The sequence below is a fragment of the Rattus rattus genome, chromosome 1 (assembly GCF_011064425.1).
Source record: "Rattus rattus isolate New Zealand chromosome 1, Rrattus_CSIRO_v1, whole genome shotgun sequence".
Lineage (NCBI taxonomy): Eukaryota > Metazoa > Chordata > Mammalia > Rodentia > Muridae > Rattus > Rattus rattus.
This window is the reverse complement of record NC_046154.1, coordinates 26459537-26477714: the sequence shown is the minus strand read 5'-3', so window position 1 is coordinate 26477714 and position 18178 is coordinate 26459537. Positions and strand designations below refer to the sequence as shown.

General features: G+C 50.9%; 1 protein-coding gene across 1 annotated transcript in view; it reads right to left on the bottom strand.

Moving 5' to 3' along the window:
- Ptpru (protein tyrosine phosphatase receptor type U) overlaps positions 1 to 18178 on the bottom strand; it is a 74097-nt gene that overhangs the window by 12605 nt on the left and 43314 nt on the right. Inside the window, 6 exon segments of the mRNA XM_032896923.1 lie at positions 4624 to 4641; positions 6123 to 6199; positions 6573 to 6648; positions 7209 to 7399; positions 15589 to 15746; positions 16995 to 17024. Of these exon segments, the coding sequence (XP_032752814.1) occupies positions 4624 to 4641; positions 6123 to 6199; positions 6573 to 6648; positions 7209 to 7399; positions 15589 to 15746; positions 16995 to 17024 (550 nt within the window).

Here is an 18178-nt window from a genome sequence, read left to right as displayed (position 1 = left end):
GGTTTGAAGTTGGGCCCTTGGATGAAATTACTGATAATGAAGACTATCCCTGAGACCGGGTGATGGTCCCTTGTTTTCTAAATGCTACTGTCTATTTCCCATGAAAGAGAAGCCAAGAGCTATCCCATCCTCCCTCCCCAGAACCCTCAGTGCAACCATCAGTGAGCTGAAGTTGCAGCAGGACGGACGGAGTCATAGTGATGGCCCCATACTGTTCTAAGCACTACCTTCTATCTTATGTGAAAGAGAAGACAAAAGCTACCTCATTCTCTATCCCCAGAGCTCTCAGGTCATGAAGCATCAAAGCTACAATGACCCTAAGGTCCCTCCCAAGGCTTCATCTTTCTGGGACAAGAGCCAGCCATGAATCCAGTCGCAGAGGCTGTGTCAAGTTTACAAAGCACAACGGAGGCAGGTGTAAGAGAAAACCAAGGGGTTGGGGATTTAGCTCAATGGTAGAGTGCAAGGCCCTGGGTTCGGTCCTCAGCTCCGGGAGGTTGAGGGGGAGGGGAGACGACTAAGCTCCGCCCCGGGCCTCAACGCAGCTCCCTGTAATTCCTCTGGACCCCTGGGCTCCAGAACCCAAAGGGCCCTGGAGCCTTACTGCTAGGGTCAATCCCAGCCGCCCTCAAGCAAACGCCCTCTCCTTTTGGCCTCCATCTCCTCTTGTACTCGGTAGATCATGACAAGATTTCCCTCCCGGGGACGTGAGGGCCCAAACAGTAATGGAGTTAAGTGCTGTCACTGGGCCAAGCATAAAGCAGGACCACGAGTAGTTGTTATTTTTAACCATGTTTCAAAGGTCTCTAAAGTGGCACACAAGCCTTTAATCCCAGCACTCGGGAGGCAAAAGCGAAGTGGGGTGGGGAAACAGCTGGGCCTCTAGGTGACCCCCCTGAGTGTTGGTTTCTAATGGACCTGGGTCCCTGTTGGCAGGTTCCGACAAGTCTCAGCACTTATTAGTCAGTATAAATGGAGCAATGGAACGCAATTAAAACTGATCAAATGCGCTGAGAATGAGATTCAGGGGTAGCACGCTTAGCACGTGGGAGACTCTGGAAACAAAAACCATAGATCCCAATGATTAGATGTTATAAAATTAGACCCAGCACAAACAGGACAGCGGTTTGGCATCATGGGTACACAGGGACCCCTGGGATAATGTCGAAGATCCACTTGGGCTCAGAGGATGTGGGTGGACCTGGATCGTGCATTTCTGGCCAGTTCCTTGGCAGAGCCTCAGACAGAGGAGTAGCCAGCAAGGCTGGACCTTTCTAAGCCTCTGTTGCCTCCTGTGACTGGAAGATGATGGCTAGACAGCCTCATGGTTGCCTGGGTTAAAGTCAAAACCCCTTCAAAGTGATGAACTATGAAAACCTACGAAAAACCTATGGGGGCGGGGGGAATCCTGCAAAAAACCTCCAGAGTTGCTCTGCCCTGAGTACAGCAGCTTATCCAAGAGCCAAGCAGCTCTCTCCACGGCAGGTCAGAAGTCAGAAGGACAGGCTCACTGCCTAGCAAGTAGCTGAGCTTGAAACAGGTTACCCCGAACTGCCTGGGCCCCTGTTCCCAGTTTGCCTAAGTTCTGCCTCAACCCAGGTTCGTGATCGGATTCAGAGCCCTGCACCTTCACCCTCACCCAACCGGGGCCCCTTCCAGGATCCTAGTCTTTCTTCGTTTGAAAAATCACGTTTTGGAGAAAGTCTGGCCCAGGGTCATTCAATCTGCCTTGTCACACAGGCTTATTTGTTTTCTTTTAACATTTATAACATATGTGCATGCGTGTATGCCTGAGTGAGTTCATGTGCACCATGTGCATGCAGGAACAGCAGTGGCCAGAAGAGGGTGTCAGATGCCCTAGAGCTGGAAACACAGATGGTTGTGAGCCGCCCGTGGGTTAAACTCAGACCCCACCCCCACCCCCGGCCAGAGCAGCCAGTGCTCTAACCACTGAGCACCTTTCCACTCCCACGAGCAAACATATGAGCACAGAACTTGCAATTTCTACATGTTCACTTTTTTAAAAAAATTATTATGTTTTTTACTGGAAGGGGCACGTATGTAGACAAATGTCACCACATGTGTGTGTTGTCAGATGACAGCCTCCAGGACTCAGTTCCTCACTTCTTAAAAGATACCTCATGACAGACGCAAATGGAGGTTTTGCTATGCATGTGTGTGTACTATGTGTGTTCATGTGTATGTGTGTACCTGTGGGCAGGTGTGTGTGTGGTGCACCTGAAGGGAGGGTACATGTGTGCACATGTTTAAAACCAGGCAACAACCTCAAGTACCACGCTCGCTCGGGAGAGCGGTCCATCTCCTTGGAGACGGGATCTCTCTTTGGCATGACTCTTCACAATTAAGCTAAGCTGGGCTAGTCGGCCGGAAGATCCACCTGGCTCTACCTCTCCAGTGCTGGGGTTACAAGAATGAACTCCCCACATGGGTTCTGGGAATTGAACTCGGGTCTTCACACTTGCAAAGGAAGCATTTACCAACTCGGTCATCCCCAAACCCCTACAAATATAAGTTTTAAGTGACCACATCTTGAAGTAAAGATTGCCTTGTACACATCCACTTTAGGGAGTAGCACCCAGGACTCCAGGACCTCATAACCCAAGGAGCATCATCGGGTGTGAGGACCACACCGCTAAGCCCTTGCTGGAGTCTGCGTGGGTGATGCTGGGGAGAGTAGAATGATAATACTGGTTTGTGGCCTTCCACGTGTCATTTACCTTTCTCAGACTAATGTCATCTGCGAACGGTCCTTTGCACAATTAAACAATGCACTCTAGGTGCCTGGCACTTGCCAGGTGCCGGCGGGCGGTGACAGGATTGCTCCCTGCATTTGAGTTAGCATTTAGCCCAGTGAGGCCTTCTAAGGGTATTTCTCAGGGGTCTGGCAGAAGGGAACCAAATGGGTGAGATTTAAAGGCAAGTGGGTCACCACAGAGAATCAGTGATTCTAAAGCCAATAAGGGCCTGTATTCATCACAGCCCACAGGGGACGCTAGGACTCAGCACATCCGCTGTCTTGCGTGAACCTAATAGGCCTTTTACATTTGAGAATTTTACAAACCAACTGTGTGACTGTACTCAGAATAAGAGGCGCGTCTGGGATAATTGGCTGTCCCTGCCAAATGAGACTGGGCGGGGGGGGGCGGGGGGGGACCCTTCACTTCTTGTGTTAGTCTCTCCATGTTGTCTGGAAGTCTGATAACGAACAGAATTCTAGCAATGATTAAAAAAAGAAAGAAATATCTCTTTTTAAGGAGATGAAATGGAAAATGTACCCACAAAATAGCAGAGAATACCAGTCATTAAACAGTTTGAAATATAATCCTAGCATTCGGGAGGCTGAGGCAAAAGATTGCTGTGAATTTGAGTCCAGCTTCAGATACATAGTTCCAAGCCAGCCTAGCTACAGAGAGAGACTCCTTCTCGAAAAATCAAAATTAATGATGATGATTATGAATAAGATGGCTAAATTAATTAGGGTTTCCCTTTCTTCCTTCCTTCCTTCCTTCCTTCCTTTCTTTCTTTTTTTTTTCTTTCATTCATTTTTTGTTTTGTTTCTTTATTTTTTGAGACAAGTCTCTCTACATAGCCCTTGGCTGTCCTGGAACTCGATCTGTAGACCAGGCTGGCCTCCTACTCATAGATCCACCTGCCCCTGCCTCCTAAGGCTAGGATTAAAGGGGTGGCCACCGTACCCAGTTTTTATATGATGCTGGGTCTCATTCACACTTGGCCAGCACTCCACTAACTGAGTTGTCCTCAGCCCTTTTTAATTCCCCCAAAGGGCAGGCGATATTACAATTTTTAAACTAATATTCAAACTAATTTGGGGGGGAGGTGCGGAAGCACATCCAAACTGGGGCTAAATGGAGGGCAAAATGATTGGGATTGAGCTTTAAGCAAACTGACCGCAAAGGGATTTGAACACTAGGGAGATGCATTTAAAGAGGACTGACCCAGGCCTGTCAGAAGATCTCAGCCTCTCAGTAGTGGAGACAAGGCCACAGAGGGCAGCGTCCCCACTACACATACCAAGAGCTCTGCAGAAGGCACAGAGGTGGGGAAGCTCACAGGAAGTGGTTAAATAGGAGGCCGAAGGGGACAGCAGTGACCAGCACCCCAATATAGCTGCTTTTGTGGAGAGAGCTAAGGGTGGCAGGGAATGTCTCCCAGCAGGGAGACAGAGTCTTTAGCTGTAGAAGCCCCTGGCAGACTGCTGGATGGGTGACTGGTGTTTGGTGCCAGGAGAAGGGAAGGAGGGAAAGAGAGAAAGAGAGAGACAGACAGACAGAGCCTTTGAGAGAACTCAGGACACAGCCAGTCCACCAGACAGGAGGAGGAAGAGGAGGAGAAGGAAGAGGAAAAAGAAGGAAGAGGAGGAAGAGGAGGAGGGGGGAGGAGGGGAGGAGGGGAGGAGGAGGAAGAGGAAGAGGAAGAGGAGGAGGAAGAGGAGGAGGAGGAGGAGGAGGAGGAGGAGGAGGGGGAGGAGGAGGAGGAGGAGGAGGAGGAGGAGGAGGAGGAGGAGGGGGGGGAGGAGGAGGAGGAGGAGGAGGAGGAGGAGGAGGAGGAGGAGGGGGAGGAGGAGGAGGAGGAGATACTTACTTGTCGGTTTATCCGAATCTTAATGATTCCAGTGAGGGAACAGAACAAAGCAAAAGAGACAGATGTTAGGCCAGAGGTGAGTGGAAGTGGGTGGGGCACAGGAGAGGCCAGAAAGGGTGGTGTGAGCTGGCAGGCAGAACAGAGGAGACCAGAGAGAGGGATAGGCATGTCCCTGCCAGGGCCCGAGAGAAACCAACCAGGTGGAACCCCAGTGAGAAAGGTCCACTGTCCCCATGCTGCCCAAGCCTGTGAGGCCAGGCCTGGCTCTTACCCCAGGCAAGGAACAGGATGGGGGCAGGGAGAAGGCAAAGGATCTGGGAAGCAGGGGTGGTGCACTCAACTCCAGGAGAAAGATGGGAGAGACCTCTCCAGAGATCCTGACGACCTCAGCCCTGGTAAACTATGGCTTCCTCCTGGGCCTTCGACTTCCCTGTTGGTACCTGAGTGTCCCTCCCCTTCCTCTGCGACTACAGCCTACCAAGCCACTACCTGGCTATGTGACACCTTTCTGCTTGCCTATGTGTTCCCAGCTAATCTGAAATGAATTTCCTTGCATATTTCCTTGGGTGTTAACCTGTTTCCCCTACTAGAATCTTTGTATCACTTTAAAAAAAAAAAAAAGTAATGGTCACGGGTCTGTGTTCTCAGCTCTAGCCTGGTGCCTGGGTGCGGTGAACGCATTTCCTGCACAATTAAAAGATGCTCCTTCAATCTCAGCTTGCTGCACGAAATGCAGTCGAGGCCCTGGGCCTTGCCCAGTTCCCATCGACACCCCCATCCACCCCTGGGAAACCTGCCTTCTCTTCGTCCCTCCCCTCAATCCAGCCAGATCCAATATCAGGACAGTGAAATGGTCAGCAGCAGAGACTGAGGGGACAGCCAAGCTGGGGCTTGCGTCTTTTCTTTACTGGTCTAACTGTGTGACCCAGAACTGGTAGCTTCGCCTCTCTGACCTCCAGCTTCCTCTCCTGTAAGGTGAGGTCACGCAATACAGGGTGAGTTACATGAAATGTGAGATTGCATATAAAGTCTTTGATCGCTGTGCTGGCACACCGGATGTGCTCAGTAAACACACCTCGCTATATCTGAAGGGTCGCATGTCAAATCAAAGCCAAATCCTGATGGCCCTGGGAGCTGGCCCAAGCCCTTAGCCTGACACCCAAGGCCTTTACCATTTAGTCCTGCATAACCTCCTCATTTTCACTACAGAAACCATGAGAATCCCTCCTCCAATCTCTCGGCCCCTTGCTGAGGCAGCTCCCACCCCTCAGTCCCCCTGTCTGCTCCCAGACCTTGTTCTACCTCCACATTGGGTGAGCACAGCCCTCGGGCTGTTTCCCTGAAGGCCAACACCTACCCTCAGCTCCCCATTCTGAGTTCCCTGGCACCAAATGCAACTCAGCAACTCAGATCCTCCTTTATTCTCTGGTAGGTTTCTGCCCTGCCAACCCTGGTGGGACAGGGACAGATGAGGAGAAAGGGTGGGGCCGGGCACTCACGTCTATGTAGTTGGCAGAGATGTAGTCGGCATCAGGGTCTCCCAGCATCGGGTGCAGCTTCACTCGGTGTCGGTCATCTGTGGACAGAGCAGCAGAGAGCGCTGTGCCACACACAGCCTGGAGGGGATCTCCTGGAGACTAGGGGAAGGGTCAACAGGAATGCCAAGCGACCTTTACAAGGGCTCAGAGCTGACCAATGAACTCCGGACACCATGGGGATGGGCCGAGGGTTAGAGTCTCGGTGTGGAGCTGAGGAAGAAGAGCAGCGATTCGCTGTGTGACCTTCAGCTGAGGTCCCGTCCTCCCAAACTTGTTCCCTCATCTCTAAGATCCCGTCAATCACAGCAGCCAGGGCGCTATGACTACCGGGAGCATGCACTGGCTGGCCATGCTTCCCCTTCCTCACTTCCTCCTGTCGCTGTGAGTTCCGGCCCCTTCCCCGGAACTCACAGGCAGACACTGGCTCCTGCCGGCCGCTCTTCAGCTTGTCTTTCTTCTTGGTGGCGTCCCAGCCTTCAAAGAAACTCTGCCAAAGGGAGAGTGGTAGTCAGTGGGGGAGAGAGACCCCAAGACTCCCGGGACCCCTCCCCACAAGGGGAAGGACGAAGGCAGGGTGGGGGTAGGGCACCATAATCGTCAGGTGTGTGTAGAGGGAAGGGAAAGATGAGCCAAAGGGAGGTCAGAGCTCACAGAGGTGAGGATACAGAACCCTGAGTTTGAACTGGGAAGAGAGGAAAGATTAAATGATCAAGATCAAGGTTGAGATTAAGTTTAAGTGGAGGTAGCGCTGGTGTCCAGACGAGAGTGACTGGAATCCAATCAGATGAAGGTCGGGAGTTAATAATGTCAGACCGGGATTAGGTCAAGGTCAGTATTGATGGGACTCCAACCCGAGGCAGGGTAAGACTTGTTCGTGATCAGGGTGGAGATGAGATGGAACAGTGAACAGTCAGACAGTCTAAGCTTGAAGTACAGGTCAGAGTCAAGGTCAAAGTGTTAGGTCACCTTGGGGACTGTCAGCGTACGGGTCCAGCCAGGGCTGGCCTGAGAGTTTGCTCCACAGTGAGGGGAGCGGGCCGGGCGCACCTCGTACTCCTGCTTGAAGCCGTAGCCCTCGGCTGTCTTCATCTGGTTGATGTGCTGCAGCAGGTCAGCCACTCGTACTGCAGGGTGAAGCTGCCCTGTGTGATACGGGGAGCCCTTCCGGCCACAGGGGCGCCGAGGAGAGCCCCCCAGGAGGCTACTGGCCTCAGTGACCCCACTGCTTCTCTGGTCTCCTGTGGGAAGGGAAAGGGGCCCTCACATATTTGCATACTCCACAGCCCCTAGAGCCAGGGAGCACAGCCAACATGGAGGGCGAATGGATCATTCCTTAGAGTCAAGCTTAACAAGGCCGCCCCGGATGAGCCCCGCCAGTGTTTCCCTTCTGCATCTTAGGTTTCCCATTCACAAAATAAGTGGGTCAACTGAGGTGACCCATAGGGCCCTCGTGGCTCCATCGCCCTGTGATGCCACAGCAACTTCACAGCACACTGCCAGGTTTTGCTGTTCAACCTGCACAGGCAGCATTCGCAGAGCCCTGGACATGACCACCGCATCCCCCCTTCCAGAGAACAATCTGGAACATTGGCAACTCCCAGCAATCACCCCCATTCAAAGACGAGCAATGTAAAATTAGCTTGCGCAGACACCCCCTCCACCAACAATGCCAGGCACCTCAATAGAGTGTTTCTCCTGAGCCAACATTTCTATTGTCAGCAGAGGCAGTGGCCCAGACAAGGGGACTCCACAGACCCCAGACCTTGCCAGACAGACACACTGCCTCCCTAGCATTCAGAATCAGCATCCCCGAGGTGATCCCACCCCGGTTCCGGAGTTAGGATCTAAGGCTGAGGAAAGCAGCCACTGTTTCTCCTACCTGGAGCTTCCCTCACTGTGTGTCTCCTACCTCCTCTCAGCAAAGGCTACATGGCTGACTGGAGACCTGTCCTTTACATTTCTCGCTGGCCTGGCCTGGAAGGGATCTCTAGCCAGTGCCTGTTCTTCCCTCCCTGGGCCCGATGTTGCATGCTGATCCCTCAATACCCTTCCTCTCCTGGCCTTTACGCTACGAGAACTGATATGTATCCTCCATGTCTCAGCCAGAATGTCCCCCCCAGAGGCCTTCTCCAGTGTGGACCTATGCTCCTCTAGGAACTCCCCAGAATCCAGTCAAATCAGGGAGACCGCCCCTCAGAGCCCTATGCCAAGGTCTGCAGACTGCTTCCGGGCAGGACCTCAAGGCCATGGCAGCGACTTCCTATTTTGCTGTTCCTTCTCTTAGCAGCCTTAGTCCTAACGTGTGTCCAGCTTAACAGAGAGCAAGCATCTCCTGTGTTTGATCCTGAGTTCTGGTGGCTGACAGCCGGAGAACTGGTCAGTTACCAGTTCACCATGTAGTCAGAGGCTCCACACCCTTAATCTTACAGACGGGGAAGCTGAGATCCAAAGAGGAAAGACAGGACTCATGCCATACTGGTAAGTATGGTAAATATGCACGATGCATGTGCACACAAACACATACACATACACACATGCACACACACACTTCATGTGCATGAGCATTTACACACATACATGTACACGGACACATGGATACTTCCACACATGTGTACACATGTGGAGTGCTCACACACATGTATACAGGCACATGTGAACACTTACACATACACATACATTTGCAGGCTTACATGAACATACAACTGCACATATGAACACCTCTATACACACAAACACGTTAAGCAAACACGTAAGTTAGATAGAGGAGGAGATCTGTGTTTAAAGGAGTCTGTCCAGTTCTGATGTAAACAAAAATAAGTATGTGTCTTCCCTGTGGGACCTCTCAGGGCTCCCAGCATGTCTGCGTGCATTTGAAACATTCAAGAGATGAATGGAAGGAAGGCCGCTTCCCGTCTCTCGCCAAGCACGGCTCTTTGTGTTTTATGAAAAGTCCTCAGGGGGCTGACAGAGGCTCTGGAGTTAGGCAGATCTCAGATCAAATCCCAGTTCTGCATATGACCTTGAGGAGGCTATTCTGTCTGAACTTCCACTTCCACATGTCAAATGAAGTAAAAACTGATTCCGCTCAACATGGTGGTGTGTTTGTTAAATAAGACGCCATCTACGAGGCACTTAGAGCCTGGCACCAGGCAGCGCCATCCACGGCAATCGCTGGCATTGTTAGCCGTTTCCAGGAAAGGGAGTCTCTGAGTCCCCAAAAGCCAGGGCAGCTGGCTAACTGGACACCTGGTCCTTCTCCATCGTGAGACACTGGCCCAGCCTGCAAAGCTGGCTCCAAGAAGCAGCCACAACTACACAAGTGGACAACGCAGGAGACTTCAAGGAGGGTTCCTGGGGCTGGGGAGATGGCTCAGCCAGCAAAGCACTTGCTACACAAACCATGTGGACCCAAGTTCAATCCCCAGCAATTGAGTAAAAAATCCAGGCATGAAGGCATGCATGGTGAGGCAGAGACAGTGGGATCCCTGGTGACTCAGCGGCCAAACAGTATAGCCTAATAGCGATCTACAGACAGGGTCAGCGATAGACCTCTCAGGAGGTGAGTAACTGATGAAGACACCTGATGTCAACCTCTGGCCTCCAAATGCAGATATACACGCACATTACACATGCAAACACACATATACACAAATATACACACACATATAGACACGTACACACAAATACACATGCACGTGTATATGCACAAACACACACACATATAGACAGACAGACACATACGCACGCACGTGCACACACACACACACACACACACACACACACACACACACACACAGAGGCATACACAAAAGATAAAAGATTTCTCCTGGTTCAAAGAACTCAGACCATCAAGGAGACTGGGAGCTCAGGGGTTGCTGCAGACACAGAGCTAATGGCTCACTAAGTGATCACCAGGTAGGAAGAGACTCCAGCAAGAGTGACAGGAGATTGACAGCTCATCCACAGAGCCTAATCAGCCCACATGATGAGCAGGCACATAGGCCACAACCACAGCCCTACCTTTCCCTCTTTTTACATGAAGGTTGATAATCACTAAGCGATGTAAAACGGTGAGCGTTCACAGAGGCAGAGGACAAACAGAAAACAGGTAAACTCACATGAAACAGACGAAGCCCCTGATAAAGGGACGCCCCGCATGCGTCATTGTCAGACATACATGCGGTGTTTTATAGACATATGGAAAAATAAAAAGTGACTTAAAAGCAGCGAGTCTGAAGGCCTGACTCCTGTAAAGAAGCTGACCATGAGTTTTAAATCTTAGGCTGGCGGGATGGCTCCGGGGGCCGAGGTGCCCATCACCAAGTCTGCCGACCTGAGTTCAAATCCTGAAAACCCACATAGTAAAAGGAAAAAACCAACTCTTAGGAGTTGTCTGCTGACCCCACACATGTATACAGTGGCATTCATGTGCCCACATGGGTATACACAGAAAAATGTGTACATAAAAATGTGATATACTCACAACTTGTCAAAACTCTTGATAGCACTGCTGGTCTCCAGGACCCACATGGTAGCTGCCCTGACCCCCGTTTCCCAGGGTCACCCTGGACTCCCCAATTAGTCCTTGAGTTCCCTAAGAGAGGAGCTCCATTTCGCCCTCCTATCCTCTCCCTCCACCCGCACACCCACGTTTCCCAGTGACACTCAGCAGCAAAGCCTGTGCCCACCTCGACACTCACTCTTTTTTTAAAGAGTCTTAACGGTCTTATTTATGTCGACTGATATGAGACAGCCCTGGCTGTCCTGGAACTCACTCTGTAGACCAGGCTGGACCCAAATTCACAAAGCTCTGCCTGTCTCTGCCTCCAAAGTGCCGGAATTAAAGGCGTGCGTCACCGCACCCTGCCAAATGTGATCTACTTTTAAAATAAGAAATTTTAAATCTTTCCGTGAAGAAAACAACAGCCAAACTCTGCAGAAGTGAATTATTCAAACCTTCCGTGATAAAGGGAAAAGAGCAGAAACCCAGTGCATTTAAAAAAAAAAATCTGGAGGTTGGGGATTTAGCTCAGTGGTAGAGAGCTTGCCTAGCAAGCGCAAGGCCCTAGGTTGGTCCCCAGCTCTGAAAAAAAAAAAAAAAAAAAAATCTGGGTACCAAAACCAGAGAGGAGTAGTACAAAGCAGAACCATTAGCCAGAAGCTACCCCACCCAGAAAGACCGCTTGAAGATCTTGGACAGTAAGTACAGTATATTAGAAAATGTAAAAACGCCGCTCTCTTCCTTAACAAACAAAAGGGAAGCCACAGCCACAGCAGTAAATAGAGCAGGGGCCTGGTAAGTCTAACGAGTGTTTAGTCTAAAGCCCACTTAGCAGCTGAAAACTGAAGGGAACTGTGAGCCTAACATTTCAACCCCCAAACCGTCAGCAAACTGTTCTCTGTGTTTCAATGTTGGAAGCAGCTTTTTGAGGCCAAGAAAACAAGACAAGGATTTCTGCTATTAAAACCCCCACTCAGTCTAATACTCCAAGTGCCCACTGGAGATGTCCAGAAAGTCACAGAAAGACCAGTGGTTCTCAATCCCTGGGGTCTCGACCCCCTTGGGGTGGCATATCAGGTATCCTGCTTATCAGATATTTACAGTATGACTCACAAGAGTAGCGAAATTACAGTTATGAAGTAACAATGAAATAATTTTATGGTTGGGGGTCACCACGACACGAGGCACTGGATTAAAGGGTCACAGCATTAGGAAGGCTGAGAACCACTGCCAAGAAGAAGCAGAAGTTCTGGTGTCTCCAAACGGTCAGACTCCACTGGGAAACCAGAGAGATTCTACAGATGTATTAGAACTAAATAGAGTATCCATGGAAGAGTATGGATTTATGGTCAAGCCACATATCAAAATATCAACCCCAACCTGGGGAAGTGTTAGCGCACACCATTAATTCTGGCAGTCTGGAGGCAGAGGCAGGAGGCTGTCTGTGAGTTGAAGGCTAAGCGGATCTACAATGTGAGTTCCAGGACAGCCAGGAATACATCCTATTTCCAAAAGAGAAAGAGAAAAAAATTAATAAATAGTGGAGAGGGGAAGAGAAGTAGTTATTTTAAAGAGCACTGTGTACAATAGCAGTCAAAAAACAAAAACCCTTAAAGTAGCTTTGGAGGTAAAGGACGCTTGCCACTAAGCCTGATGACCTGAGTTCAATTCCACGGACCCACAAAATAGAAGGAAAGAACTGACTGCCAAAAGTTGTCCTTTGACCTACACACACACACACACACACACACACACACACACACACACACACACACAAATAAATAAGCAACCAAACTAGCAAGTAAGTCATGTAATTGTAAATTCTTAAGTCAGAGGCCTGGGGATGGCACAGGTTAGTGGTAAAACGCCGTGCTCAGCATGCACTGAGCCCTGGGTTCAATCCTCAGTAGTAAAATAGTAAGGGCCTTGAAGATGTAGGTCACCGAAGATGTACAAGAGCTTATGGGGAAATATACTTTTAGCCACAGAAGATGTAAATAAGTAGGTGATACGGGTCATGTCCGTATACATCGTTCGGGAGCGGAAAGATCACCATCTTAAAACTGACCCATAGATTTGGTATGAAGCCACTCGAAACTATGATTCTGAAATTTGTAACAAAGAGATTGAAGACAGAAGCCATGAAGAGCAAAGTCACCAAGACAGCTGTGAGCATCCTGTGATCTCAGCCCAGGAACCAGAAAACCGATCTAATAGAAAAGTGCCAGAAACCAATCCACACATTACGGAACCGTGAAAGACTGACAGGGACCGCTCTATAAATCAATAAAGACTTAGGGTCCCAAGGGCTAGCTCAGCAGGTAAAGGCACTTGCCACCCCGACCTGGTGACCCGAGCTTGATCCCCAAAACCCACCTAAATGCAGACTCGGCAAAGTTGTCTTCCGGCCTCCTCATGGTCTCAGTGGCTCAAGCTCCCCCGTTCCCTCCCCCACCTCACACTGTACGCACAGAAAATAAATCAAAACAAAATTCTTACGAAAGAAAATGATACAGAAGCTGCTCGTTATCCCTGTGGATAAAAGAAAACCCTTAATTCACACCACACATAAAAATAGATTCCAGAGAAAAATTTAAATATGAATTGGAAGATGGGAAGTTTGAAGGAACAAAGGGTTTTTTAAAAAATGGTTAAAGATGCATGTAGCGTGTGAGGGGTCGGGGGAGGGCGTGCACACTCTCTTGTGGGCGGGGCAAGGGTAGGGCTGAGGGCGGGCTGTGGGTGGGGCTGTGGGCAGGGCTTGGATGGGACTGAGGGCGAGCTGTGGACGGGGTTGTGGGCGGGTACACATGTATGAGAAGGCTCCAGTGAACATGCTTATGGAAGACAGAGGCCAACGTTGGGTGTCTTCCTTTATAACCTTCCACCTTGTCTTTCAAGACACTCTCTCTCGGGACCTAGAGCCCACCACTTAGGCGCCACTAGCTGGCCTGGGAACACCACGGACCCTACAGCTGAACCATCTCTCCAACCCTTGCCTGGCCTTTTAAAGGTAAGTTCTGGGGCTTGAACTTGGGTCCTCATGCTTGGGCAGCAACCACTTTACGGACAGAGTCATCTCCCCAGCCCCTGGGAAAAATTCTAAGGAAACACAGACAGCAGAAGTCGCGGAAGAAAGGGCTGACAAATGTGAGGGTATTAAAATAAAGACTTTCCTATTCCTCCGAAGATGCTATAAATAACCTAGAAAGATGGGCGACAAACTGGGAACCGATATTTGCAATTCATAAGTGAGGAGTGATTATTATCCTGAGTATATAAAGAACTCCTAAAAACCACTAAGAAAGCAACCAAAAAAAAAAAAAAAAATAGAGAAAGACGTGCAGGCATTTCACAGAAGAAGACGCCTGAATGCCAATCATGACTGGAAAATCTATTCAGCCTCATTAGCACTGGGAGAAACGCAAAACGGGAACTATAGAAAATCACCCTTCCATACAAACCAGCCCCACAACGGGAAGGAGGCTGGCGAATTTTAATCCTGATGTGCAGGATTTCACACCAGAAGGGGCGAAGCAAACTGCTTTGGGAAACATCCTAGCCCTGTCTGACGAGGCTGGAAGAACACGCATTTCATCATCCAGCGAGTCCACCTCTAGGCTCTCACACTCAGAAGTGTCTAAAGACCTGCGTGATAGAGCTCTCATTGTGGGAACAGGAAACCAGAAGCCCAACAAATGAATGTCACAAAGAACACAACCGTGACATAGTCACACAGTGGAGAACTATACATCCGACAACAGTTCATGAGCCACAGCCAATGTCTACATGGGCAAATATGAGAACGTGACGTAGGCTTGGGAGAATAGAGTTTGGGTTCCTTCTTATAAAGCTAGAAAGTGAGTACGTATGTGTGGTACATCTGGACTTTAAAGGCCAGACAGAAGGATAGCTAGACTGGAGAGATGGCTCAGATGTCACGAGCTCAGTGCTCTTTCGGTGGTGGTGTTTTGTTTTGGTGGGCAGTGCTGAGGTTCGAACCCAGGGCCTCCTGTGAGCTAGGTAAGCACTCTGCCACTGTACTACCTCCCAGCCCCAGGACAGGCTGCTTTCCCAGAGGACCCAGAATCCGTTCCCAGCACCCACACCAGCTCCAGGGGTTCCATCGCCCCCTACTGTCCTTTTCTGGTACTGCAATCACAGGATACACATACACACATATAGGCAAACACATAAAATAAGAATAAATAAATCTTTTAAGAAAAAAGGCCAGATAACTGTGGATACAAATTTCAGGGGAGTCTTTATACGAGAGGGCGGCAGGGGTGTAGCTGGATCAGCACCTTGCTACAGTGCTGAGTCGGAAGCCCATGGTTCACTGGTACTCGTACAGTTACGACGTCAGGCATAGGGAGGGTTTCAGTGGCTTTCCTTATTAGCTTTTGTGTAAATGAACACTATATAAAGTAAAGAGATGGAAAGCAGAAGGAGTCAAGGGCTGACTCACTTTGCTCTGGCAATCGGGACAAGCGGTTTACAAATGCTATCTCATCTGGACGTCATAGCAGCCCTGTGGGGAACGGGTCCTCGACCAGCAGAGACGGCCTTCCTCCCATCTCCAGCCGTCTAGAGAGCCTAATGAAGCAACTTGCCCTAGGTCAGACAGCCTTATGAGGAAGAGATTCTGTGGCCAGCCTGGGTCTGCGTGACTGGCTGTCTCCACAGGTTGCCTCCAGGTACTCAATCCCAATCAGGCAAACAGTAGAGGCGAAGGCGTGCCCATCCCCTTCACTGCTGCTCTGGCAGAGTTCCTCTCAGCCCCTCCAAGCCCAGTGCCAGCACAGCCCATGTATTCTCTGGATTTCAGGGCCAACGCTGATACACAGGAGGTATAATGTCCAGGACAGGACTCTGTCCTGTGACCTGTGACCTGTGAGCCTGGGGGTGGGGAAGGCCAGTTCTTACCCCGAGGGCTGTAGCCAGGAGCATCCATGAAGGACAGGCCCAGCCGCTCATCCTCCTGCAGAGTGCTCTGATCTGTGAAGCTGCGGTCCACAGCAGTCATCATGTGCGTCTTCTCCTGGCGGTAGTTGACCGTGGCTTTCGCCATGTTCACTGGCTTCCTGCAGAAGGGGACAAGACCCTGCAGTGGGGGTGGGGCCCACAGCACCCAGAGGTGTGAGGGAAGGCCCAGCTCTGAGAGCCTTGGAGTCAGGGGTCTGCAGCACTGCAAATGCACCTTTAGATGTGGAAGGGTCACAGCCACCATGAGCTGGGACCTTGTTCCCTATCCCTCCTGTCTCTGAAATGTCAGGAGGCAGTCATTCACTTGGCCTAATTAGGTGCCACTGCAGAGCCACCATACACAAACCGGAAGAAGATTAAGCCATACAGCCTCAACCACCCGCCTCCTACAAGATCCCTGCCTGGGAGCTCCCTCTAACCTTCAGGAGAACCAGGCCTTCTGAGGGCAGGCTAAGGTCTGCTCTGCCAGCTCAGGGGTCTTTCAGGGAACGCCCACCGTGGAACCCTGTCACCTGCCTGGCCAGCAAATGAGTGCAGTGGGGGGCAGGGGAAGAGAGCAGCCCTGCCTGGGACCCTTTATAGGTTGAAACCTTAGGTTGTGACTCCCAGGCACCTGGGAGAGAGAAGAGACAGAGAGCACAGCTGTGCCTCTCGGTGGCTGAAAGGGCAAGAAGCCCATATGGAAATGACCTAGGACCCATGTGGAGACTGAGAAGACCCTGCCAAGCTGACTGAAAAATGAGACCCAAGAGAGCCCTTCAGCGAGCGGATACCAGCCTAGAAGGCGGTCTCCAGTGGTGCACCGCAAGGCTCTAGTCCAAGCCAGGGGCTGTCAGCCTCCTTGGAAAAATTACAAAATCAAACCCATCCGGCCCACAGGAGACAGAGCATGGGGGTTGAAGGGGGGACACCTGACTCCACTGGCCTCCGGCTGATCTCAGTGTGAGAGGAGGCAGATGGAATTTAATGCACACACTCAAAAGTTCTGAATTTAGGTTCAAAAATTATCTGCACAAAAATCACAGGAGGGGAAGCAGCCGTGTCAGCAATTCCTCGGAGTGAAGGGAAGAAAAACTGGGGGCTGAGAACCAGCAGGGTGGAGACAGGTTCAGGAAGCTGGGGGTGGGGTGAACCTCAGTGGAGAGGGGTCATGGAAACCCAGAACAGTGATGTTAGCTGCAGGGTAACTGGGGAGGAATAGAGTGCCAGGTCGCTCTAGAGACAGTGCTGTGGCAGAGGGATAATACCAACAGGGAGAGTGGGCCATGGAAAGGAGCCAACGTTGAGGAGGAGGGAGTGGTGGGAAGGGCGGACCCCGGGGACCTTGGGTGGTCAGAACTACTCACGGGTAGTAAGAGTAGGCATAGCGGTCCCTCCTGGCAGCGTGCAAAAAGAAACGGCAATGTTACCAGGAGGAAGGGACCACACAGGTCGAGGGGCCATCCTCAATCTAAAGGCTGACCAGATGTAGTCTCTGTAAGCTCAGGCTAGACGCCCTTCTAGAATCTTCTCTAAGTGCGCTGCAGAAGTAGGTGGAGAGCCTGAGGGGTGCACGGCTTTTGCAGCCACACATGCACGTTCAGAAACAAACGCGCACGCGTGCACACGCACACTCACACATACATGCACACTCACACATAAACGGATACGCTCAGATTCACATACACCCAGAATCACACTGGCATGCACAGACACATATATTCAAACACTCAACGGCACTTTTCCCTCATCCACGTTTGCTCTGGCCTTCGCAGACGGCCCCTACCCTCAGACTCTTCCCTGCAGCCTCTGCCACCCCAGAGCAGGCAGCCCCAAGCACACACCTCAGCCGAGGGAGGGGACTAGCTAAGGACAAGGAGAGGCAGGGTAAAGAAGCCCCAGCAGGATAGAGAGGCCCCGGCAGGACACCTAGGCAAGCCTAGGGCTCACTCTTCCCACTGTGACTGACCCTGCCAATGGGGCTCATGAAGGAACTAGGCCACCGTCTCACTGGGCACCCAACACGTGTATGAGAAGCATTGAATTAAGGCTGCTGCTGATTGGTAAAACACTTGCCTAGTGTGCTCCAAGGCTCAGAGCTTACTCTCCAACACTGAAAAAAAATCCCATTTCACAGATGAGGACACCAAGTCACAGGTTGTCATGGCAAATGCCAGAGTCCCCCATCTCAGAATACTTATCTCAGGACCCTGGCCCAGGAACTCCCTCCCAAGGTCCCATCAAGCCCAGGGATTGGCCCCAAACCCCCTACTCTGTCCATTTGATGTTTGCAACACAGGCTGTTCTGGAACCTATTCAGATCCTGCTCTGTTCCAACCCACACCAAAATGCAAACTGGGGGAGCCCTGAGGAGAGTGCTGGCTCCCCAAGGACAGGACTAGAGGACACAGTCATGGGACACCATGATGGGAAAGCGCAAAGCGTGGTGCTAGGGACGGAAACAGTCTTAGGGGCTTCAGAGATAGCCTGGACAGGGGCTGATATATGATTTAGTGACTGTCTAATGGAGGCTGCCTCCCAGTGACACCCT